General features: G+C 46.1%; 1 protein-coding gene and 3 pseudogenes across 3 annotated transcripts; all 4 read right to left on the reverse strand.

Moving 5' to 3' along the window:
- Positions 1-326: 326 nt before the first annotated feature.
- Positions 327-3,833, reverse strand: LOC117190890 (annotated as a pseudogene).
- Positions 3,834-3,973: 140 nt separating this feature from the next.
- On the reverse strand, positions 3,974-9,294 carry LOC117190891 (annotated as a pseudogene).
- A 437-nt stretch (positions 9,295-9,731) lies between these two features.
- LOC117189820 lies at positions 9,732-16,005 on the reverse strand. 3 transcript variants are annotated; one of them, XM_033394878.1, is made up of 3 exons: positions 15,908-15,992; positions 12,411-15,855; positions 9,732-12,346 (listed from the first exon to the last, which is right to left on the reverse strand). In XM_033394878.1, exons 2-3 carry the CDS (start codon positions 15,837-15,839, stop codon positions 9,851-9,853), a joined length of 5,925 nt encoding a protein of 1,974 aa, XP_033250769.1. In that variant the 5' UTR covers positions 15,840-15,855; positions 15,908-15,992; the 3' UTR covers positions 9,732-9,850. The 3 variants fall into 3 exon arrangements, with proteins under 3 accessions (XP_033250769.1, XP_033250770.1, XP_033250771.1); XM_033394880.1 differs by having other exon boundaries at positions 12,216-12,363; positions 15,908-16,005; XM_033394879.1 differs by lacking the exon at positions 15,908-15,992 and having other exon boundaries at positions 12,411-15,870.
- A 450-nt stretch (positions 16,006-16,455) lies between these two features.
- On the reverse strand, positions 16,456-19,655 carry LOC117190379 (annotated as a pseudogene).
- Positions 19,656-24,250: the final 4,595 nt, after the last annotated feature.

Below are 24,250 nucleotides of genomic sequence, written 5' to 3' on the forward strand. Positions count from 1 at the left end.
ATCTGATATGCTGGGTAGAGTACGGTACCCCCCCGATATTTATGGCCTAGCACACGAGCATGAGCATGTAGATTTTATAATCTTTCGAGGGCTAAAGTCGAAATCATTGATTTATTTTCTGGGGCACTATTGCGGGCCGTGTTCTGTGAAAAGCAATACAATAATTGGGTACATAAACTGTACCTTATTTTATCAGCATAGGAATAAATGTATCGGTTTTATATTCTCTAGATCAAATGGGATGTGAAGATAACATAATCAGCAGCTGAATTTTCGGCAACCATGAGAATAAGAAGGCAATAATTTTCATGTTCAGTTTCAGGCAGGTTATGGATCGCGTTTTATTGTGGAAATGTTTCGAGTGTATGAGTATGGGTACGGGCATTGGCACACTTATAGCTATGATAGGTCTAGTATATATAACGCTTAAATATCGATGGCCACTCCATGACATGGACGTAGTCGGGGAAGCTTTTAATGAACTGCAGAGCCTCTGGATCCCTCTCATAATCATAGCTCACGTAGTGTCCCACAATCCCTAGCTCGAGGGTGGGACTTTCGAAATCTCCATCGGATTTCTAGAATAAATCAAAATATGCATCTTTATCTCCTTTTTTTGACGATTTATAAAACCAGAAACCCACCGATAATACGATGTAAAATTTTAACGGAGAGTCATCCTTTCCGTAGGAGAAGAATATCTGGTACGGAGCCGAGAACTCTTCAGGTTCGTCCAGCATTGTTCTGACGAAAGACCAGTCCTCAACCTTCGCCCCTCCCAGTGGCTGGACAAACACGTTCATGTGGGGCGGCCCCGCCAGCTCGTAGTCAAAACGCACTGTTTTTTCCGCCTCTGAAACAGTCTTTCCCAGAAGCTCAAACTTAAGCTCCACTTCGGGCAAAACCACTTCCGTATCGCGCGGCAGCCAACCAGCCCTCGTACGCTGACTGCACCAGCTGTAGTAGAAGCACGGAATGACGCACATAACGTACTTCTCGCAGTCAGGCTCCACTCGAGCCAGACCACTTAGGTTGACGGAGGAGTCCTTCAGAGGATTGAGTTCTCGACGATCCTAATAGTCGAAATAGTACCCAGAATCATTGTGACTCACTGAGCCATCTTGCTCATAGAAGATGCGGCGTGTGTGCTGTAAAGCAATGGAACTATGAGACTCTGTAAGTATATGAGGAGTCCCTACGTACCAAGAAGTTTACCCGCATTACATTGGTCTTGGGGCGGAAGGGAAAACCGACATCCGAGACAGCGATTATGCAGAATATTAAAGTGACCACCCCCAGTCCGAGCAATATGAGCTTTGGCCAGCGGAACATGTTAATAAATTGCACCTGTGTGATACATACTCGTATGTAGATATGAAAACGAGAAAAGCAAAGGTAAAGGCTCCAAAGGAAACTTTCGCACTCACCACAAAGCCCAGGGCAAAGAAGGTGCAGAGGGCACAGATAAGGGCTATGATCAAGTCAGGATTTGTGCCGCTATTATTGCGGCCCAGGACAGGAAAGAATATTACGAGGAAGGTGTAGAAGAGATAGCAGAAGTAGCAAAACGGTAGCAGCTGAAGGCACTGCACGGTAATGGTCCAGTAGTAGCCTGAAGAAGTATCGCATTAGTCCAGGCACATCTCCGGCAAATCCCTTGAACAACACTCACCACGGTCATGCAGAGTGCTCAACAGGTTCACCAGCAGCGAGGCCGAGTAGAAGACCATCGACAACAGGCACAGGTACGGAGTGCGCAGACTAACAGAAGTCAAGACGATGGCCAAGAGGGCCAGGATAACGCAATGAGCGTGTAAACTCATGTGCAGATGGTAGGCATGGCTTAACTGTCCCTGCATAACATTAAGATATTAAAAATGTGGTCCACTAACATTCTTTCAACTTACGTTTGGCTTGAGCGTGTAGTAGAGGGTCAGTGGAAGCACCAGACCAATGACTGCCGGGCACACATAGAGGCCAATCACCAGCCAGTTGCTGCTGAAGTAGGTCAAAGATCGATCGCCGGCGTCGAACAGTACGGCCATGAGCAGGGGAAGCCCAAGGCAGAGTCCGAACCCCACCACATGGAGCCCCAGGATGATTCCGAACCAAATGGATATCTGACCAGCTGTCACCTCAGACACGCGGGCCATTCTCCACAAGGAAACTCCGACTAGACCCAGGCTGATCACGGCAATGACACAGTTGATTACTATTCCAGTGGTCTCGGTGTAATACACAAAAAATAGACCTAAGAAGTCGAAGAATACGGCATGCCCTTCATCGTATTCCTATAAAAAAAATATACGATTATTATCGGATCCATAGATGGTGTAGGCGCGCACTAGGGCGAGGATATTTTCACCTGTGTTCTGCACGGAACGTCCAGGAACAGCCTCAAAAGTGTCGAAGACGGTGTGGTACACGTAACCGTTGCTAACTTGGGCAATATCGAGGCCTGCAGCAGGACATGGATTGCAAATCAATTATTGGCATGTACATACATATGTGTTTTAGTTACTCACCAGGAACATCTCCATAGTCACGGAAAATTCGGAAATCTGAATCAGATGGCAAAATTCCACTCTGAAAGATCTCCTCAGCCATGGTTGTGGCAAATGGGTGCAAGGCATGGGTCCTATAGTACTAGAGAGAAGAAGCAAAACCTTTTAACGTTCCGACATTTCACGAATTGGCCATAAAATAGGCAGTAAAATTAATTTTTGTAGCCTGCCATAAGCCAGAAGCATTTCTCAGAAATATGTCTCACCTTCATTAGCCACGGATAGTTGCGACCACTCTGGAAAAGAAGTTCCCGGCCCCCACTGCCACCCACTTCTAGGTTGATGAAAGCCCTGCAGCAAACGACTCGGTAAAGATATTTTCTTAGTTTCTATCGAGTATTCTCACTTGACGTTCTTGGCCCACTTGTGTTGGGTGATGAAGCCATGTGAGCCTTGCAGGGGATTCTCCTCGGCGCCGTTGAACAGAAAGACTATGGGATGTTCGAAGGGCGTCTCCGATATAGCCATTTGACGCAGCACCTCCAGCATGACAACCACCATGGTTCCATCGTCGCCGGAACCTGTTCGCATTTGCTGAGATCCTTCAATGGAAACGGAGGAGAATCACTTACCTGGACTGCTCGGTTTCGAGTCGAAGTGGCTGTTGAGCAGGAGATACGATGCACTCTGGGAGCTTTTGGCACTCAGTTTCACGACAACGTTCTGGATGCCTTGATACATGTTAACAATGTCGATGAACACGTAGCCACCTGAAGGCGCCTGCACATCCACCTCCAACTCGTAGAGATCGCTGCGCATTTTGGCCCGGATCTTTTCCGCCTCGTTCACGAGAAAAGCGACCGTTGTCACTTCGTTGGCTATGCTGCCAACCACTTTGGGTCCGATGCGATCGAAGTCGTAGAGCTGTCTCTGGGCTCGCTCCGCCACAAACTGTCCTGGTTTCTGGGATTCGTCGGCAACAGTCACTCTGTCTGGCAGTCGATTATAAAGCGGGATCACGATGGCATAGAAGAGCGCCACCCAAAGGAGCAGAAAGGAGGGCGCATAGTACCAGGAAAGTCTGAGTCTGCGGGAGTTTCCGGTTGGCCCCGACAGAATTTTGATGAGCGCATTGTCCGATGAGCTGTCCTGGTTGGGCGGGACGCTGGTTAGTCAGTTCAATAGTCCGTCTTTCTAAGAATTCATACTTACTTTATCAGTCTTTTTTTCCATCTTTTCTGCAGAGTCAAACCCTTGCTACGTCCGGCCGTCGCATAACTGAACGTCTGAACCGCGGGCAGATCGACTTGAAGCCCCCAAATTAAGGGCCATAAAGATAGGGTCGTGTATCGCTTCAAGATATGGAGCTGCTGCCCACTTTGGTAGTGGTCGCTTTGCCTTAAGGCACACCTCACATTGGCGGGTCTGCATGTGCCAGTTTAGGGTATCTAAATTGGAGGAAGTTTACTGCCTAACTTCAATATAGCCGGAGATTCTGACGCACGAGAGCAGCGATTAACAGCTTAGTCATTATTAGCCATTGTCTTAAAGTTCGATGGATGTGACGCTTGACGCTTGTTATATTATCGCGATAATTCTTATCTCAGTCCCGACTCCAAGCGTCTGGGGAAGACACAATAAATAATACATAATCTAGTATCTACGTCTATAAAGATCTTCAAGATTTCAGAATATATATCGCTTAAATAATGCCGGCCACTCCATAACATGAACAAAGTCTGGGAAATCCGCCATGAATTTGAGACTCTCGGCGTCCCGCTGAAAATCGTAGCTAACAAAGTGACCCACAACTCCCAGCTCAAAGATCGGTGCATCAAGATCTCCTTCGGATGTCTGTAATCGAAACGTTTATAGCTTTCATCCGTCTACATTATAAATAAACTCTACTCACTGCGAAATCAATGTGAAAGTTTATGGGCGCACTGCCCGGGCCATATGAAAAGTATATTTGATATTGCGCAGAGTATTTCTCCGGCTCGTCCAGCATATTTCTAATGAAGGACCAGTCCACGATAACGACCCCTTTCAGTGGTCGTATAAACAGACTCTTGTGCGGCGGACCGGCCAGCTCGAATGCGTATCTCACGGTTTTTCCCCCCACGAGAACTGATTTATCCAAGAGCTCTAACCCTAAGTTGGCGGGTGCAACAACTTCCTGGTCTCGGGGCAGCCAGGCAGCGCTGGAAAAAGCTCTGCACCAGCTGCTCCAGAAGCAGTCGAAGTAATACCCAGAATCATTTACACTCACGGAGCCATCGTATTCATAGAAAATGCGTCGAGTGTGCTGGTAAAAGAGGGACAAAAATAAGATATCCGTAAATACAAGCGTAATGTAATCCCTTTACCAGGAAGTTCAACCGCATCACATTGGTCTTGGGGCGGTAGGGAAAACCAATGTCCGTAAGAGCAATCATACTAAATACAAAGGTGACAACTCCAAGGCCGAGTAATAGGAGAGTAGACCAGCGGAACATGTTTATTAGGGGAACCTTGAAAGAAAAAGACAAAGGTGGGAGTGGCTGCCTAAATGTAATCTTCCTTACCACAAATCCCAAAGCAAAAAAAGTTCCCAGAGCGCAAATCAAGGCTATGGGCACGTCGGGATTGATTGAGTCGCGGTTTCTGCCCATCATTGGAAAAAAGACCACGAGAAATGTATAGAAGAGGTAGCAGAAGTATATGAACGGCAGAGCTGAAGAATTTGCACAATTTGCACACCAATACCCAGTAGTACCCTGCAAATAAGACAAACTTCAGCAAGCAGAAAACAAATCTCGCTACAGCGATCTTACCGCGATCATGTAAGCAGCTCAGCAGGGCGGCAGAATAGAAAAACATCGATACAATGCAGACGTACGGTATGCGCAGCCCTATTGCAGTCAATATGATGGAAAAGAAGGCCAGGATAACGCAATGAGCGTGTAAACTGATGTGCAGAACGTAGGCATGGCTTAACTGTCCCTGCATGACATTAAGATATTAAAAATGTGGTCCACTAACATACTTTCTGTTTACGTTTGGCCTGAGCGTGTAGTAGAGGGTCAGTGGAAGCACCAGACCAATGACTGCCGGGCACACATAAAGGCCAATCACCAGCCAGTTGCTGCTGAAGTAGGTCAAAGATCGATAGCCGGCGTCGAACAGTACGGCCATGAGCAGGGGCAGCCCAAGGCAGAGTCCGAACCCCACCACATGGAGCCCTAGGATGATGAGGAACCAAACAGATATCTGACCAGCTGTCACCTCAGACACGAGGGCCATTCTCCACAAGGAAACTCCCACCAGAATCAGGCTGATCACGGCAATGACACAGTTCAGGATTATCCCAGTTTTCTCGGAGCAGGACACAAAACAGAGACCGAGAAAATCGAAGAAGATGGAATGGCCTTTGCTATGCTCCTGTTATAAATAGAGGATACATTTGTTCTACGATTTGGTTAAATATCGATGACCTACCTCCGTGTCGTACATCTCGCTGGCATTGGCAAAGGCCCGTACTAGCGACAGGACATTTTCACCAGTGCTCTGTACGGAACGTCCTGGTACGGCATCAAAGTTATCAAACACAGTGTGGTAGACGTAACCGTTGTCAATTTGTGCAATATCAAGACCTTCAAACACGAAGTACAGAGTATTAAGCGAGTACTCAGAACTTTAAAAGAGCATCTTACCAGGCACCTGACCATAATCGCGGAAAATTCTAAAGTCTGTGTCAGATGCCAGCATTCCAAACTGAAAGATCTCCTCAGCCATGGTAGTGGCAAACGGATGCTTAGCGTGATGTTTATAATACTGCAATCATATATCACAGAATGAATTATCGTACTAATATATTAAGTCAATATAAAGATTACCTGCATTAACCAAGGATGGTTGGGACCGCTTTGACCACTGCCAGCCACTTCCAAGTTGATAACGGCCCTGACGACAGGCAACACAATGGAGCTTTAAGATCGGAAGCGATTATATATTACACTTACCTGCAGTTGGCTGCCCATTTGTGTTGGGTGATGAATCCATGAGACGCTTGCAGTGGATTCTCCTCGGCACCGTTAAACAGAAAGACTATGGGATGTTGAAAAGGTGTCTCCCATATGGCCATTTGACGCAACACCTCCAGCATGACCAACCACATTGTGGATGCCATGATACATGCTGGTCATTGTCCCAATTGTAAAGGCCCCTGTTGGCTGTTGCAAATCCACCTCCAGCTCGTAGAGATCGCTGCGCATTTCACTGCGAATATTATGTACAGCATCTACGAGAAAGGCAACTGTTGTCACCTCATTCGCCACACTGCCAACGACTTTGGGTCCAATGCGATCGAATTGGTAAAGCATATTCTGCGCTCTCTCTACTACAAATTCTCCGGGTTTCAGTGACTCCTGTGCAATGGTTATTTTTTTCGGTAGGCGATGGAAGAGCGGTATCACGACAGCGTAAAAGAGTGCCACCCAGAGGAGCAGGAAGGCCACCGCATAGTACCAGGCGAGTCTCCATCTGAGTGCCCATTCCTTGGACAACACATTGTAAAGAACTGTGCCCGAGTAGTTGCCCTGTAAAATATGGTGATTAATGCATATCGAAAAAATGTATATAAATATATGAACTTACATTATCAGTTCCTTGAGCTTTCGATTCCATATTTTCCGCAAACTCTCCGCAAGACGGAACGTTGCCTATGGCCGGATTTCTCGAAACTGAATGTTGTCGGGGTGCTGCTTCTGTTCCCTCTGAAGCCTATATAGAATCCCACCACATGCAACCTCAGAATGATGCCGAACCAAATTAGGATTTGACCCAGTGTCGCCTCTAACTCGCAACCCATTCTCAGTAGTGAACATCCAACCAGCACCAGGCTGACCACTGCAATGACGCAGTTCAGGATTATCCCAGTGGTCTCAGTGTAATATATAAAGAAGAGCCCCAGAAAGTCGAAGAACACGGAATGGCCTTCGCTGTGTTCCTGCAATAATATTAGATTAGTGGACTAGGTCCAAGTATAGTTGTAAAATTGACCACCCACCTCTGGGTTATACATTTCGCTGGCGTTGGCAAAGGCCCGCACTAGGACGAGTGCATTCTCGCCAGTATTTTGAAGGGAATCACCGGGAACCGCCTCAAAATTGTCAAATTTCGTGTGGTATACGTAACCGTTACTGATTTGAGCAATATCCAGACCTATAGATAGATAGAGTTGAGGTTGTTATCGTTTGTGTATGAAAGTTGTAGGCTTGCCAGCTTACCTGGTACCTGGCCATAGTCGCGAAAGATTCTAAAATCTGTGTCGGACGGAAGAATTCCCGACTGAAAGATCTCCTCCGCCATAGTAGTGGCGAACGGATGCTTGGCATTTTGGTTGTAGTACTATAACGGGAAAATAAAACGACAATTAATCATGTAATTTTTCGGCATACTTTTATCCTACTAATAAATTGGGGCAATCAAGCGTTTTAGTATTGGCACGCAATGACCGTTTACAATGCTAATAAACTGCCAATGACTATGCTCATTGCCTCACGTTCTCAGCGAAAGCATTCTATAAAGTGTGTACACTCGATACAAAATATGCAGGTCTGTACATACCTTCATAAGCCATGGGTTATTTGGACCGCTCTGGAAAAGCAGATCACGTCCTCTGCTGCCAGCGACTTCCAAATTGATCAGGGCCCTGTAGAAAACATCCTCTTTAGCCGCAAACCCAAAATGATCTTCAATTTCTTCTTACTTGCAATGGGGCGCCCACTTCTGTTGGGTGATGAAGCCTTGCGAGGCTTCCAAAGGGTTCTCCTCCGCTCCGTTGAACAGAAAGACTATGGGATGTTCGAAGGGCGTCTCCGATATGGCCATTTGACGCAGCACCTCCAGCATGACCACCACCATAGTGCCATCATCTCCGGAACCTGTTCGCATTTGCTTAGATCCTTCAATAGAAACAGAATCGAATCACTTACCTGGACTGGTCGGCTTCGAGTCGAAGTGGCTGTTGACGAGATGGTACGCTGTACTGTTGGAGCCCATTGAGCTAAGTTTGACCACCACGTTCTGTACTCCCTGATACATATTCACCATGTTCCAGTGCATGTAAGCGCCAGATGGCGCCTGGCAATCTCCAGTTCGTACAGATGGCTGCGCATTTCCGTTCGAATATTTTCCACTTCATCCACAAGAAAGGCAACAGTTGTCACCTCATTCGCCACACTGCCGACGACTTTGGGTCCAATGCGGTCGTATTTGTGCTCTGTGCTCTCTCTGCCACAAACTCACCGGGTTTCAGGGACTCCCCCTTAATGCTAATTCCGTCTGGCAGTCGATTGTAAAGGGGGATCACCACGGCATAGAAGAGCGCCACCAATAGAAGAAGGATCGAAGATGCATAGTACCAGGGCAGTCTTGATTTTAGCTGCTTTTGCTGTGACAAGATTCGGACGAGCGAGACATCTGAATGATGTTTGGATTTGCTGGAGTCCTAAAAGAAAGATTACCAGGTAATCATTTAGAAGCGATGAGGATTCATATATTTAAAGTTACCTTCCCGCTCGGCAGCTTCATGGCGTTCTGTCCTTGGCAAGAGCTAAGAAAGGTCTAACAATTCCTTTGTCCAGTCGTCGGAACACTGACTATATCTGCCTTGAGAGCTTCAGTTTGGAGCTAGAGGGATATTATCAGCACTGATTCGCACTTTGAATTCCATAAAGATAAATCGGTTCCTGCTAGCAATATATCGCCTGATACGAGGTGGTGACAAACCCCATAGTTTTCCTTGGGGAAATGTATCTAAATAATGGCAGATTTATGCCCTGCCCTGCCTATCTTTACAGCGCTTTAGAATTGGAATGTTTTTGGCAAGCTTGTTTGTCCAATAGCCACATGCTGAGCATGGCAATGCCTATTTTTATATCTCTAGACGGTTGCTGTGTTTATCGAGTAGACCTCATCCTCTTATTGAGGCAAGAAAGAATTATAGATTCCTCACACTGCAGAGGCTGAGTTGAATGGAACTTTGACGAGTCCTAAGCGTAAATCACAATAAGAAAGCATTTACAGCAGGAAAAACCTGAACAACCATTATCACTTGAATTTTATTAGAATACAATAAATCAGAAGAGATTAGAATGGCATGTCCCCTGGCAGGGCCGTTATCGAGTACCTTTTTTGGGGAGAATCCCTTTCGACTATGATATATCTGATTATTAAACTACAAGGTTAATGGTTAAAAGGTGTCTTATTTAAGAAGCAATTGTACTTATAATGCAAATAACATGGTAGGTATAACTATGCAATAGGTTTGTACTTTATTCAGATACTGGGTGGACATTGGCGGGCTACTTCTCCATACAGTCAATGACTTTTTCCAGCAGTTCTTCAAGCTCTGCGGTATGAGGCAGTTCTTGGAAAAATCCCGGACGCTCCTGTTTAACGACGGCCAGTTTCTCTTGGAGACAGGACAACTTTTTCATCAATTTGGTGCCTCGCAGAATGGCCTGGTACTTTGCTATGAAACAGAAGAGTTTCCACAGAATCAAGACCACCAAGCTGTGCTCTTCATATGATTCTAGGCTGCCGTCCCCGCCACCATCTACATCTTTGACCGGTTGGGAGACAATGTCACTCAGCATAGACAAAAAGTCGTCATTGTTTACTAGTGGCAGGCGATTTCCAACGGAGAAGCTCATGTTGCGGAGGATGCGAAGGCAAAGAATCCTACCCTGGCTGAGCGGTGGCATGCGCCGGATAGCAGTGATGAGACCATGCAAATGGCAGATCTTGGAACCACTATCATAGCGCGAGTAGACTTCCCAAAAGCCAAGCCATGCGAGCAAAGCAGCGAGTCCGATCTTGGAAGCATGAGCCCCGCTTACGGTGGCGGGCAGAATCGTGTCAAACATGTCCAGCACATGCATCTTGAAGAGACTGAGACGACCCTCGATGCAGGCACAGCAGTTGACCATCACACGCAAGGCAGGAACTAGACTCTGATTGGGTATGGCGTTGTGAGTCTCCTTCCTGGTGGTCTCGTAGTCAGCCACCCGCACCATCAGCTGCAGCAGCGAATGGGATTGTCCGGACAGCAACAAGGAGCTATGCTTGCACATTTCCAATGAGTACTCGGTGAGGGACATGGCCAGCTGAACGCAAAGCATTTTTAGGTGTGGAGAGTGCGACAACCAGGGCCAAATGCGTATCTGCAGTCGTACAAATATGGCTGCCACCGAGGCTTCGTTGATCACTGAGTAAGGCGAACTGTGCCATTGCACCATCATGTTGAGCAGCAACACAAGATTGTTCAGTATATCACGCGACTTGTGGGCGCCAACGCGCTTCACATAAGTGGTGGCGTTTCCAATGTCGAGGTCGCTGAGAAAGGCGTCGAGCAGACCCAACACTCGATCCAACAGCTTAAGCGTCTGAGCGACATTAATAGCATAGGGCGAGACCTTCAGCAATGCTCCGAGCAATTCACAGATCTGCACATGACCCGTTCCGGGAGGGTGCAAGAAGTTAAAAGTCTTAGCTGGGAAATAATGATCAAAAAGACGGTTCAGGCATTGAAAAAGGATCACCACTGCACTGGCTACAGGCAAACCATCGTGGCATATTGTAACCGAAGAAAGCTTTGCATCGCCTTTCGCAAATTTTCGGTTCGACTTCGGCTTTAGCTGGTTATTCAAGGTATTCATATTGTTCTGCTCATTCATAGTCTTATCTTTAGTATCAATACTGACCGGCAAGCTGGATTTTTCCATTTTCTTCACAAAATTGAGATGTTCAGGTGCATGTTGAGCCTTGAGGCACACCATAGTCAAAGCGGAGAGAGTGTGCTGCTGCAGTGATGTTCCCTTGTGCTTAAGATTCGTTCCGTATAGGAATATCTCGATTAAAATAGTGGGTCGAATGTAAAGCTGCTCGAACAAAAAGTCATATGCGTTGGGGTCCTTGCAGAAAACCAGAAATAGCTTAATAAACCTTGTCAAAAAGCGATCGGGCTCTTCCAGGTCCAGTATAGTATCTATCAGCGATATGTAGCTCTGCAGCAGGGCGGGATCACGACAAATGCTGCGCTGCAAGAACTCGAAGTTAGTAGAATAGCAAAGGGCATAGAGTTCACTGATATCAGCGCACAGCTCCAGAAAGCCGTCCGAGAAATTCTGTGGTGGCGGCGGCCTCTTCATCACATCGCTGAGGCAGTTCATAAATCTGTGATCACAGAGCAGGGCACACCAAGTCGGCTTGAGGACCACCAGACGCGAGCAGATGCCTATGTAACAGCTGATTATTCCACAAGAGTTCTTCTCTCCGTGTGCGTGTTTGTCCAGCAAGGGGGTCACATGCAGTGTCCCCAAAGCGTAATGCGCATCTTCCAGAAAGTTATGACGCTGAAGCAGCTCGATGATTTTCTTCGCATCCATTTGCGGCATCAGCGTTATAAACATACGACCAGCCAGCTCTCGTACCAGCATCATTTCCGCTACATGCTGCATGGTAGACAGACAGCATTCAATCAGACCTCCTGGCGGAAAGTTCAGGTGCGGCAAGATCTTTCCCGCGCTGGAGCCACTATTGGATAGCCAACTGCCTATCGCTACCCAAGTCAGCGAACGCACTTGTCCATCACTGTGCCCGCACAGTCCCAACAGATACGTAATTATCTTGTAGGCTAAGTGATCCCTATCGTCGGATGTGGCAATCGTTGCGAATTTTTCCAAGTACCGTGTGTGGAGCTGGCATAAAATGTGTAGACAGTCCCGCTGCCACTGAGATCCAGTCTGTGTGGGGTTTCTCAGGTCGGAGGAAAGTTGCACAAAGTGTCGGATATAGAACTGCAATGGTAATAGATCTGTCTTAGCTTAGTAGAAGTACGGAAGAATCTGTTTTGGTACTCACCATCAGCTGATCGTCACTGAACATCAGGTCCCGCTCGCTGAGAGAATGCAGCACTCTGAGAATGCAACGCACGTGCAGTAGCTGGCGCAGCTCAATGTGAGTCCTGGCCACGGCACTCAGCTGAATAAAGAACTTGCCGTGCCAACTAATTTTAGCGGGGATTTCTGTCTTGGCCTCGAGCAGAGCTGTAAAGATTTGGCAGATTGCTTGGAGCAAATTCAGGTCGGTGGTGCGATCGTACAGTATCAAAAAAAAACTGTGGTGTGGGTCTAGTTCCAGAGTCCGATTGAGACCGCTCCACACATGTTGCACACCGAAGTGAATGCAGCTCAGGCACAGTTCCGACACGGACATGTACACCTCTCGATCAGCTGCGTTTGCGGGGGCTACGCGCAGATACTTGTGCATCAAGTTCCACAGGCTGATTCCCGCATCTTCAGGCATACTAGTGCGAAGCAGCACCAGATATATCTGGATTTTTGCCACAATCTGCTTGAGTTCGTCGTGGCTGCTGCAGTTGCTGGCTGCCGTGAGCTGGCGACCCAGCTGTGGATCGACCTGTGATGCGTGGATCAGGGCAAGATCCACAGCCGTCAGCTTTAGCGATTCCTTGATGTCCACTTTCTGGATGGCTTCCAGCGTAATATCCTCCAGGGTCCCGCATATGAAAATCGCCGTATTAAGGCGCCAATGCTGGGCAGCCCTGTCGGCATCTTGGCCGAAATGGGTCTGCCGAAGGGTATGCTCCAAGGCCAGCCCCTCCGTGGCGGTGCACGGTGGTTCAGTTAGATCGAGTTCATATGTTATGGGGATGATCAAAGAACTAAGATCCACATCCAAGACGAGCTTCGATTTGGTGGCCGTCATATGTTCGTGGAAGAGCATTTGGAATAGGCAGATGAGGACACTCTCCCGAAACTCCGGATCGTGAGCAGTTTCAAAGAGGACCGACGTCAGAAGTAAATACATTTCAGAGGATGATCCCGACTCTTGCAGAAAGACTTTGTTGTAAAAATGGATTTTGATCAGAATACTCACAGTTGTCAGTAGATTCTCTGCATATTCCGAGTTTCTTATGTTGGCGCGACCAATGTATAAAGCCTGCATGACCAATATTAAGCCCTTATTTGTTTTCGAAAAGTGCTCGCAGGCCTTCCAGTTCTGCAGCAAAACATTTAGCTGTGTCAGACACGACTTTCTGATAGCTGGCTTGAGATCTTTGGTTTCCAGCAGCCGCAGTAGGGCATCCACGCTGCGCTCCCCCAGAAAGGGCTCTTCGGTGGTCGCCGGGAAAATGCTTTGGTACAGCCAAGGTGGTTGAACCCATCCGAAGTCGTAGTTTAATATCTTTCCATGCACCTTTTTCTCGTCGCCCTTGGAAACATACTGCAGGATGTAAGCCATTCTAGCCGCGGCCTCTATTCTTATCTGAGGATCGGGATAGAATAGGTAGCAGACATTTGCGCGCAGCTTTAGAAGCACATCTCCTTCGGTCGGACAGACAATCTTCCATAATTTGTTTTGCATGGTACTGTTCGTAACGGAACGGCAGATCATAAGGGGAACCATCACAGGTTGAAGAAATTCGTACATTGCACTGAAGTCATTATCTCTTAGGGTGCAGGTCAAATTGAGTAGCATGTCCAGGTACTGTAAGCACCAGACTCGCACCCTATCCCATCTATCTTCTAGCCAGCTCTGCAAAACAAACTGACGTAGCAGCTTGGTGTTCAGCGGCAGTCCAAAGATACGCTGACGTATCAACTCCAGATTACTGCAGCCCCTCTGATAGAAGCTGTTTTGAACGATTGCGTGAAAGAACAAGCCACAAGGATACCACATCAGGTGATAGAAGTAGCCACGCAGCTCTGGATCGCGGATGTTCATCAGACTATACATCAAGCTCTCGGCCTCCTTACGCAATTTTGGATTCTTGGTATACTGCAGAATGCAGTCTAGAAGGGCGTCGCAGAGCTCCTTCAGCAAACTGTGGCTGCGCAGCTGGTTGACGACCAGGCAGATGTGCTTCTGTATTAGGAGTACGTCCTCTGAATTCATCTTTTTGAGCGGCTTTAATTGATTAATGGCCAGATTATAGCCCCTGTATAGCCTACTCAGCTGTTTATCCGTCGTTGAGGGTTGTGAAATAGCAGAGACAAGTTTCTTGATCGATTGTTCGCGTTCTGGCATGCACATCATATAGGTGCTGTCCATCATGACAAGTAGAAGCCGTAATTTGGCTTGATTTTTGTCCATGGATATGTCGTAGATTATATTCAACGCAATTGAATCATGCAGCAGGCCATTGCAAATAAGTGACTGCAAACGGGGCATCGCGAGTTTATCCACCAGTTTTGCCAGGTCGTTTCCTTCCGTATTGTAGCAAAATGTATGGGCCTTTTTGACCAGGCCCGCTAGCCGCTCTATAAATAAGTTTGACACGGGACAACACAGAGCGTCATAGGTTCGTACAGCCGTCATAATTAGTTCCAGGATGAGCCAATTCTGGCTGGTAAATTGATGCAGAGCCGGGTCCAACAGCTTGGTGCAGCTGTTCAGGAGGAAGCACAGGGCACTGTCCACACGCAGCTGTTTGGGGCGAGCGGCTGGAGGGTCAATGTTGCAGAAATAGCTAAGAGTGGCTTTCCGCACCTCTATGCTGCTCTGCATCTGCAGCAGATATTTGATGAGAGCCCGATTCACATTGAGAAGATTGGCGTCTGCCCTTTCCTGAATCTTTACAAGCTTAAGGAAAATGTGTGGCGCCTGAAGGAAATACCCGATGGGATAGTCGCCCATTGTGATAGTTAAATTGGTAAGCTTTTCATGCATATCGGCATCCGGGTCTTCCATGTCGATCATGGCTTTCATGGTGACCATGTCCTCCGTGCACGGTTGTGTCCAGGCCGGTTCAAAGTCTTCTGGCTGGAATCTCGCCACCAGTTGATCTTTCCAGCTGCACTCAGTCTCGCTCGTCAATTCGGCCTCACTGATCGATGGCGACGGGGTGGGCTTATGGTTTAAATATATATCGGGCAGCAAAAGCTGTAATTCCTCCAGCAATTCCATTGCTCGCGTGGACTCCAGGGACCGTATAATCTTCTTGATCTTGTCCAACTCCGCAGAGAGCCGCTCATGTGGTATCTTCTTCACCACCTCCTCGGCATACTCGGAGCGCAGCAACTCCTGCAGAATGGCCAGCACACGGTCGGCGGCCAGGAGGGGCTTGCAGCCAAACCATCGTATTAACTGTTTGAGCATAAACACTGGGTTCACCTCGATTTTCTCGTGAAGCTTCTGGCAGTGAATAAAGCGCGTCTCAACCTGCTGCAGAGCACGCATGCGAATCTCCTCCAAATTATTTGTCAATTTGGTCAATAGCGATTCGCGCAATTCCAAAGTCATTGTCTGTCTCAAGGCCATTGTCATCGATGTGCATCTAGGGCTGATATGTACTTTAGCTATTGTATCGGTGTCCCGTCCCTGATTTTACTTACTTAAAATGTATTTATATTTAAATTTTTTTATCTGGCAGAAATTGTTTTAGATTTTTTTAAAGCGGCGGCATCTCGCTATCGCGTATTTATCGCTCAAATATACCGTCTATATATGGTCTCATTTGAAAAATATACCGTATATATACTGACGAATTCCAGTTTTGTTATAATATTCCCAGCTTCTACTTGATTGGCTTAATTTAAATAATTGCTTTTATTGGATTTCTATAAAACGTCGAAAATCAATTTTAATAGATTGATGAAAGTGACAAAATATACCATATACCAAGGCTGAAAAGTATTAAAAATACAGTAAACGGTTACCCTGCTCAGCTTGGCGCTGAAAACGATCCGTAGATTTTTTACAACGCCGTTGTCTATCGATATCGATGAACCTGCCATGTAAAATTCATGTAGACACGCCGTCTTGACAGATTTCGTCGCCAGGTGCCTTCGTGACAAATTCATTTCGGTACAGGTGCAAAGTAGCAAAATTATTTAAGTTCTTAAATTTGAAAATCGTTAAAAAAAATATTTTCTGTGTTCCACATTTATCTACTACAAATTCAAACATTGAAAGCATTTAAATTTAATAAAACATAGAACATAGTTCTATGACTCAAACGGTATATTTCTGACATCTTAGAAAATGTATCTTTGATAGACTGCTGGCCACTGGATGGCAACCGCAAATGATGGAAGGGAATCAGCAAACTTCACACTCATTGCGTCCCTTTTACTGTGTATATAAAGCGCCGATACGCCAAACTGGAAGAGGGGTACGTTGAAGTCGCCATTGGGTTTCTGTTCAAAATTGAATGCACGTAAAATTAAAAACAGTTTGATTCAATAAAAAAAATTATCCAAATATCCTACCGTAATTTCCATGAATAAGTTTAGTGGAGAGCTCTCTATTCCGTTCGAGATGATAATGTAGAACGGACTGCCACTAGATGTATTTTCTTCCAAGTGACTGAGCAGGAACGACCAGTTGCTGATGGTCACGTCTTCGTACGGCTGGAAAAACAGACTGGTCTGGTCGGGACACGTCAAATTAAACTCGAATCGTACGGTTTTGTTATTTTCCAGCACAGTCTTGCTTAGCAGCTCTAAAACAGGCACCGATGGCGTCTCTACGGGCTGATCACGGGGAAGCCACATCCCATTAACACGGCTGCTCTGACTGCTTTTGTAGTTGTGGGGAACTCCACACATCGTGTACTTCTCGCAGTCCGACTTCATGCTGACCAAACCAGTAAGGTTCACCTTGGTTCCCTTCAAGGGAGCAGCTCCACGACGATCCTGGAAGTCGAACACATATCCAGACTCATCCTTGCTGACTGTTCAATCGTACTCGTAGAACACTCGGTGCACTTGCTGCAACCAGCAAATAACGGGGTAAGTTTCAGGTTAATTCCGATATGGGATGAAAGACTTACCAAGTAGTGAACTCGCTGCACATTGGTCTTGGGACGGTAGGGGAATCCGATTTGGGTGGAAGATGCAACCAGCAAGCCGAGGAAAATGAGACTGGAGCGCCGTGACATATGCACAAGCAGAACATGAGGAGAAATTTAAATGGTTTTACATACTGGCTGTGGCGTACAGCAACAGAATAACGTACCAAAAAGCCCAAGGAGAAAATAGTTCCCAATGCAGTCAAGGCAGAAACAATCAAGTCTGGATTGGTAGATCTAAAAAGTGAGGGGTTGAACGAGAAATTATCCCAAAAAACAGTCAGACATTACTTACAGGCCAAAGCGACCCATCATGGGGGTTAGCACCACAATGAATGTGTAGAAGAGATAGCTGTTGTACAGGAACGGGATGACTTGGACGACTTTCATGGCGGCCGTCCAGGCAAAGCCGCGATCGTGCAGAGTCGTAAGAAGGTTGAGGCCAAGGGAATCACGTAGAAGATAAGTGTCCACGTGACGATGTAGGTGGTACGCAGTCCATAGAGCGTGAGTCCAATGCCGAGGATGGCCAGGATAGTGGCGTGTCCATGCAACACCAGCTGCAGTTGTTTCGCAAAGGAAACCTAGTCCTAAAAAGATGAATGGAAATAGTAGTATATGACATAGAATCGGATTTAGTTGCTACTCACATCCCGTTGCAGCTTCAAGTAGACGAAAGAGGGTAAACTGAGACCGATGAGAGTCGGGCACACATAAAGGCCGATCAGACGCGCTGGAGTGCTGTAGTAGGTGAGGGAGAGGCCGTACATATCGAACAAATACGAGACCACAACGGGCAGACCCAGGCCAAGCAGTAAAGCAATGAACTGGAGTACGATAATCAGAATGAACCAGCCGACGACGTGTCCGGCGGAGACATTGGACTAGCTTGCGGTGCGCAACAAGGACACAAAGATCAGGACAATGGTAGCCCCAGCCACGAAATAGTTAAGGATCACACCAGTGCTCTCCGAGTAATGGACGAAGTACAATCCTAATACATCAAAGAAGACGGCATGTCCCGCTGCGTATTCCTGTGCGAAGATAGAATTATGGCTTTATTAATCATTATGATATCATATATATAAAAGATACCTTTGGATTGCGTAGTTCTGTGGCATTGGACAGACCTCGGACAAGACCAAGTATATTGTCCCCAGTGTTCTGAAGGGAGGTTCGGGGAATTACGTCAATGCGGTCGTACCTTGTGTGATACACGTAACCATTAATGCACTGGCCCAGGTCCAAGCCTAACAAAGACGTATGTGAGCTAGGGCTATTCAATTGTTTCTATTTATGTATACCTATGAGGTTCGAATATTTAGTAAAGATGCGGAAGTCCGTGTCCGACGGTAAGAGCCCTGCTTGAAAGATTTCCTCAGCCATGGTGGTGGCAAATGGATGCTTGGCGTTCTTCTTGTAGTACTGCAATAAAACAGAAAAAATATTCAGAGCTTGGATTCGTGGCGATGGAAAGGCTTGCCCAGAACAGATCGCTTACGTCCACGAGCCAGGGGTTATCGGGTCCAGTCTGGAAAAGAATCTCGCGTCCTCCACTGCCGGCTGCATCCAGGTTGATAACAACCCTGCAAAATAATAGGTTAGTCGTTGGATTACAATGTGACAATAAAAGGTAATTATTAAAATACTTACTTGCAGAATGGAGGCCATTTGTGTTGGGAAATAAAGCCATGGGAAGCAAGCAGTGATTTCTCCTCAGCTCCGTTGATTAGAAACACAATTGGATGTTCAAACGTCTGTTTAGTAGAGGACATCACTCGAAGGACCTCAAGAATCGTAACAGCCATGTGACCCGAATCGCCAGCAGCGGGACTGGTCGGCTTTGAATCGAAGTGACTGTTGACCAGGAGGTAGGTTTCGCTGGTGGTGTTCTTGGGACTGAGTTTTATAATAATATTCTGCACCGCTCGATACATGTAGATGGATTCCGATTTTAGATATGAGCCGGAAGTAATTTGCACATCAATTTCCATGTCAAAGTAGTCATCAAGGACATTCTCTTGGATCAGCGCTAGTTCTTTGAGCAGGAACTGAACGGTTTTGTTCTCATTTGCATCGCTCCCTACCACCTTGGATCCGATTTTGTCAAATTCGTACAGGTTGTCGTAAGCGCGTTCGGCAATGAATCCTCCCTTCGAGGCATCCTCAATGTTCATAGCGGCAGGAAGCCGGTAGAAGAGGGGCACCACAATGGCAAAGAAGAGGAGAGCCCAGAACAGAAGAAAATTACTGGCAAAATACCAGGGACCTGTGGAGTCTTGCTCCACTTTTTTCCTATATTCTGTAACGAGTAACGAAGAGAATCATCGCACGATGAAGCTGGTGGTCGGCTAACTGAGAAGGAGTACGCGCTCGCTTCCACGGCTGGTCTCTGGTCGGAAATGGGGATGGGTTCTTTGGGGTAACCCTCCAGTTAGGTTGCTTTGCTCCTGCTGGTATTATTTTATTAAAATTCGCGTACTCTTTTTGGGAATGGGAGGTGGACAGACAAGGAAAGGATCGTTAGGGGTACGGAAAGTATAGTGGGGCAAAGATAGTGCAGAGAAGGAGTAGGGATCTACCACCGCGGCGGACATCTCTGTTTTGCTGGCACGGAGTCGTGCCACGCCCACCCTACCATGATCCTGAAAGAGCCAATAATAATATCAGGATCCCTGGAGTGTCCGGTATTGGTCATCCTATTTCGCTCACGGGCGGCAAGGTTCCCCCAAATGCGGTAACTTCTAGCACATATTCATCTTAACAATCATTTTATTAGAAACTATATTCAGATACTATATTCATGTTACAAGAAAAAAGAAACACTAACCGAGAACTCCAAGACAAGGCTAAATGGACAAAAGGAGGAACGAAAAGCGTCACAAGAGATATAGCTATTATTACTAGGGAATATTTAGATAAATAAATACGATAAGTGTAAATAGTTATAAGTGCATATACGATATTTTATAGTGCGATACAAACTAATGATTTTTCCTTAAATAGAAAGATAATACTATAGCGCAATATAGGTACACATGTCCCAGCACAACGGCTTCAGGGAGTCGTTGGACATACTATTCGTTTTACCAAGCGTATTGTAAAGGCAGAAGGCCAATCAGCTGTGACTACTTTAAAAGTGTGAGGTCAACGACCGACAAACAGCTCTAGCAAAAAAGAACGAAGCTTTTGCCACGCTCGCGGAATTTTGGGAGGCAATAAAATGTAATGCTGTTGGTATATCATAAAGCTCACTCAGTTTTTGTTTGTGTTCCCGCGGCGAAAGATCTTTCGTAGCTGGGCGTGTGGCTGTGTGTGGGTGCATTAAACTTTTACCTGCAAACCAAAAACAAAATCGTACAGCGCGTGCTGCATGGCATAAGCTCGCGGATGGGACCCGGCCGAGCGGACGCTTTTAAGCTCAAACTTTTAAATTTGTATCAAATGCATTTTCAAACTTTCCATGTGTTGGTGGGTTTTTTTGTTTCTGTTTTTTTTTTCTGTCTACAATTAACACTAAGTATAACCAACTACACAAAAACAGACATATCAACGGACTGCGAGGTTCAAGGGAATGCGAGTCACGGTGGGATCTTTTTGGCCTCAGTGGCTTTCAGTGGGCTGTGTATACATAGGTATGTGAGCACATCTCTTACAGTTTTCATTCAGCCTACATAATGACACTAACGTGCACATAAGACAAACACTGGCCTCCACTGCACTTTAAATAAACGTTTGGAACAGCTAGGCCGAATCACGAGAAGAACAAGAGAGGCGATACCACTAGGGGTCGCCGGGAGGTTATGTACACACGTGGTGCACTATTTTTTCCCGCCCGGTAGGAACATTTAAGCGGCTTCGGTCCTACGCTGACTGCAAGCACCGGTTTCCGTTTCTTGGCCCGGTTTTAAATGCGAAACGGTTACGCCAATTCGCCGCACTAAGCCCGTTCAGACGGCTGTCCTCGTCTCGCGCAGCCAAAGTTCACTGCCCGCGACTTGGTGGATCAGCTGGTTCGTAGTGCGGGGGCTTAAAGCTCGGGCTGCAGCTTTTGGATAATTCCCAAACTAAGTGCCGATTCTAATGTGGAATTTGAAAATACTGATCAGGCTACTTTTTCTAACAGTTACTCCATGCACATATTAACCCGGTTGGAACTGGCACTGCGAAAATAGGGGGGTTGAGGTGCTAATTCCTTCTTTCTCCAGGTGTTTTTTTTATACCCGATACTCAAAATGAGTATATTAGATTTGTGGTAAAAGTGGATGTGTGTAACGTCCAGAAGGAATCGTTTCCGACCCCATAACGTATATATATTCTTGATCAGCATCAATAGCCGAGTCGATTGAGCCATGTCTGTCTGTCCGTCCATCCGTCCGTCTGTCCGTCCCCGTCGTAGAGGATGACTATATGTTTTAGAATGTAAGATCTCAACCAGATCGTATAATTATTATAACCAGAATCAAAAAAACAATTTCATTCTTTCTCGCTCTGTCTCTCTCTAACACACAGGTTTCATGGTCGGTTTTGCCAATTGCAAAATATGAGTTCAAGGATCTCAGAACCTATAAGAGCCAGAGCAACCAAATTTGGTATCCACACTCCTGTGATATCGGACCTTGACCGTTTCGTGTCCAAATTTCGCCACACCCCCTTCCGCCCCCGCAAAGGATGAAAATCTGGGGATATTCACAAATCTCAGAGACTATTAAGGCTAGAGTAACCAAATTTGGTATCCGCACTCCTGTTAGATCTCACTATAAAACGTTTATCTCAAAATTTCGACCCACCCCCTTCCGCCCCCACAAAGGGCGAAAATCTGTTGCATCCACAATATTGAGGATACGAGAAAACTAAAAACGCAGAATCATAGATAACGACCATATCTATCAGATTGCTGAATCTGGACCAGATCAGATAATTTTTATAGCCAAAAGGAACAAATCAATTTGCAGTGGCTACGCAGCGCCCAACGTCACGATTAGACTGATTTTCTGTCTCTCTCGCACGCACTCTTTGTCGTGTCGTTTAATATTAGCAGCGTCTGCCGGAGGAGAGCCATACTGACTTAGTATCGGGTATAACTGTAGAGTTGCGGTGTCCGCAGCAACTCACAACGTTCCCCCTCGTTTTGTGTTGGGGCTGCTCACCTCCAAGCGGGAACTACAGAAAAAGTCGGAAAATCTAACTTCGAGGCTCCTAGCACTGTCGAAGGCCGGTACTCACGTTTTCGATTAGAGCCCAATCTGCTTTCTTGGGTTCTTTTTTCCCGATCGAGTGCACTTTGGTTTCACACCACGGTTATTTACGGCGGTTTAATTTTATTTTTATTATTTTTTTTTTCTCACCGCGCAACTGAATGCTTGTACGGCCACGAAGAGAAAGAAAGATTTGGGCGGATCTACTGACCAACAAAAATTTTGTTCTCCGGATCTGCCTTTGCACGATCCTTCGCCATTCACCTTGAATGGTTATGGACATGGTGGGGAGATTTTGGTTCGTTTTTAAGCATATTCTTAATGTCAACCCTAGGTGGCGCTAGCCCCCACACGACCAGGAACATTTAACATGTAACACCACAACAAGAAATTAAGCCAACCTAACTATACACTAACTATGGGGACTAAGCTTAATAATTAATAAGTATCTCGGTGAGGTGTGTATAAGTATATAACTTGTATAAATAATATAATATATATAAATATATTTATATATATAATATACATAAATATATAAATTGTACAAATACCATCGGGCATACTTTCAGGCGAAGAACACAAATATGCTTTCCTATCCGCCCGACAAGCGACCACTACAAATCCCCCCGGCCAAGATCACACTTTGGTGTTAATCACATCAAAGGGTGATAGACGCTTGGAGGAAAACCGTTAACCTGTATTAGGATGGTCACTGCTTTATGTCTTTAGCGTGGTATTTTCCGATAAGTCTACCTGGGGATCTTCCAACTCGGAATAACTGTGACCAAGCCTACGTTTTATTCTAGCTTTTACAAAAGTAGGAGCTAGTTTTGCGCTGAAACCTTTAACGAAATTGCTCTGCTGAAAGTTGCGTCTGTAGACCTCCTGGCCAACTTTGAACGCCACTTCACGACTTCGAAGGTTGTACTGCTGTTCGTTTCGTTGGTGTTGTTTTTGTATTGTTCGTTGGGCTGTTTTTCGAATCACATCAAACGAATCTTCCCGACCAAAACTCACGGTACGATCTTCTAAAACCTAATAGAACTAAGCTGCTCATCCCAATTAGTTTGATCTGGCTTGATGTAAGCTTTAATGGCGGCAATAACGGATCTGTTAACGCGTTCCGATGCGTTGGCTTGAGGTGCGTACACAGCCGTATAAAAATGCTGCACATTGTACTTTTTCAACAGCGAATTGAAGTGATGGGACTTAAATTGTACTCCATTGTCGGACACAACCACTTCGGGTACCCCGAAGCAATGGAATAGGTCCTCTTCCATGAATCGAGTTATCGCCTCCGCTGTAAAGTTCTTTACGGGTTTTAAAAACTGATATTTTGAAAGATGGTCCAAAACATCGAAGATACCGATATTTCCGGATTTGCTTCGTGGATACGGACCCAGGAAAGCCACAAACAACTTCTGAAACACTCGTTGAGTTTCCTTCACTGGAGCTAATGGGGGTCGTAACGAACGATTCGGGTACTTGGTGCACTTGCAGACCGAACAGCTGTTTATGAACGCTCTCACATCGGTTACTAAACTTGGCCAATAATAATAACGTCGAACTCTCTCCAACGTTTTATTAATGCCGCTATGAGCTGCTAGCGACCTTACGTGACTCTGTTTTAGTACATCGGACACCAGCTCCGTTAGAACCCACAGCTTCCAACACAGGTCGTCAGCGAT

The sequence above is a fragment of the Drosophila miranda genome, assembly GCF_003369915.1.
Source record: "Drosophila miranda strain MSH22 chromosome Y unlocalized genomic scaffold, D.miranda_PacBio2.1 Contig_Y1_pilon, whole genome shotgun sequence".
Classification (NCBI taxonomy): Eukaryota; Metazoa; Arthropoda; class Insecta; order Diptera; family Drosophilidae; genus Drosophila; species Drosophila miranda.

Excerpts from the sequence above, each read along its gene's own strand:
- LOC117189820 (XM_033394878.1), bottom strand. The coding sequence starts at position 15,839 with ATGACAATGGCCTTGAGACAGACAATGACTTTGGAATTGCGCGAATCG. Across the intron at positions 12,347-12,410 it reads TCAGTGACGATCAGCTGATG|TTCTATATCCGACACTTTGT; the intron begins GTGAGTACCAAA and ends TTACCATTGCAG.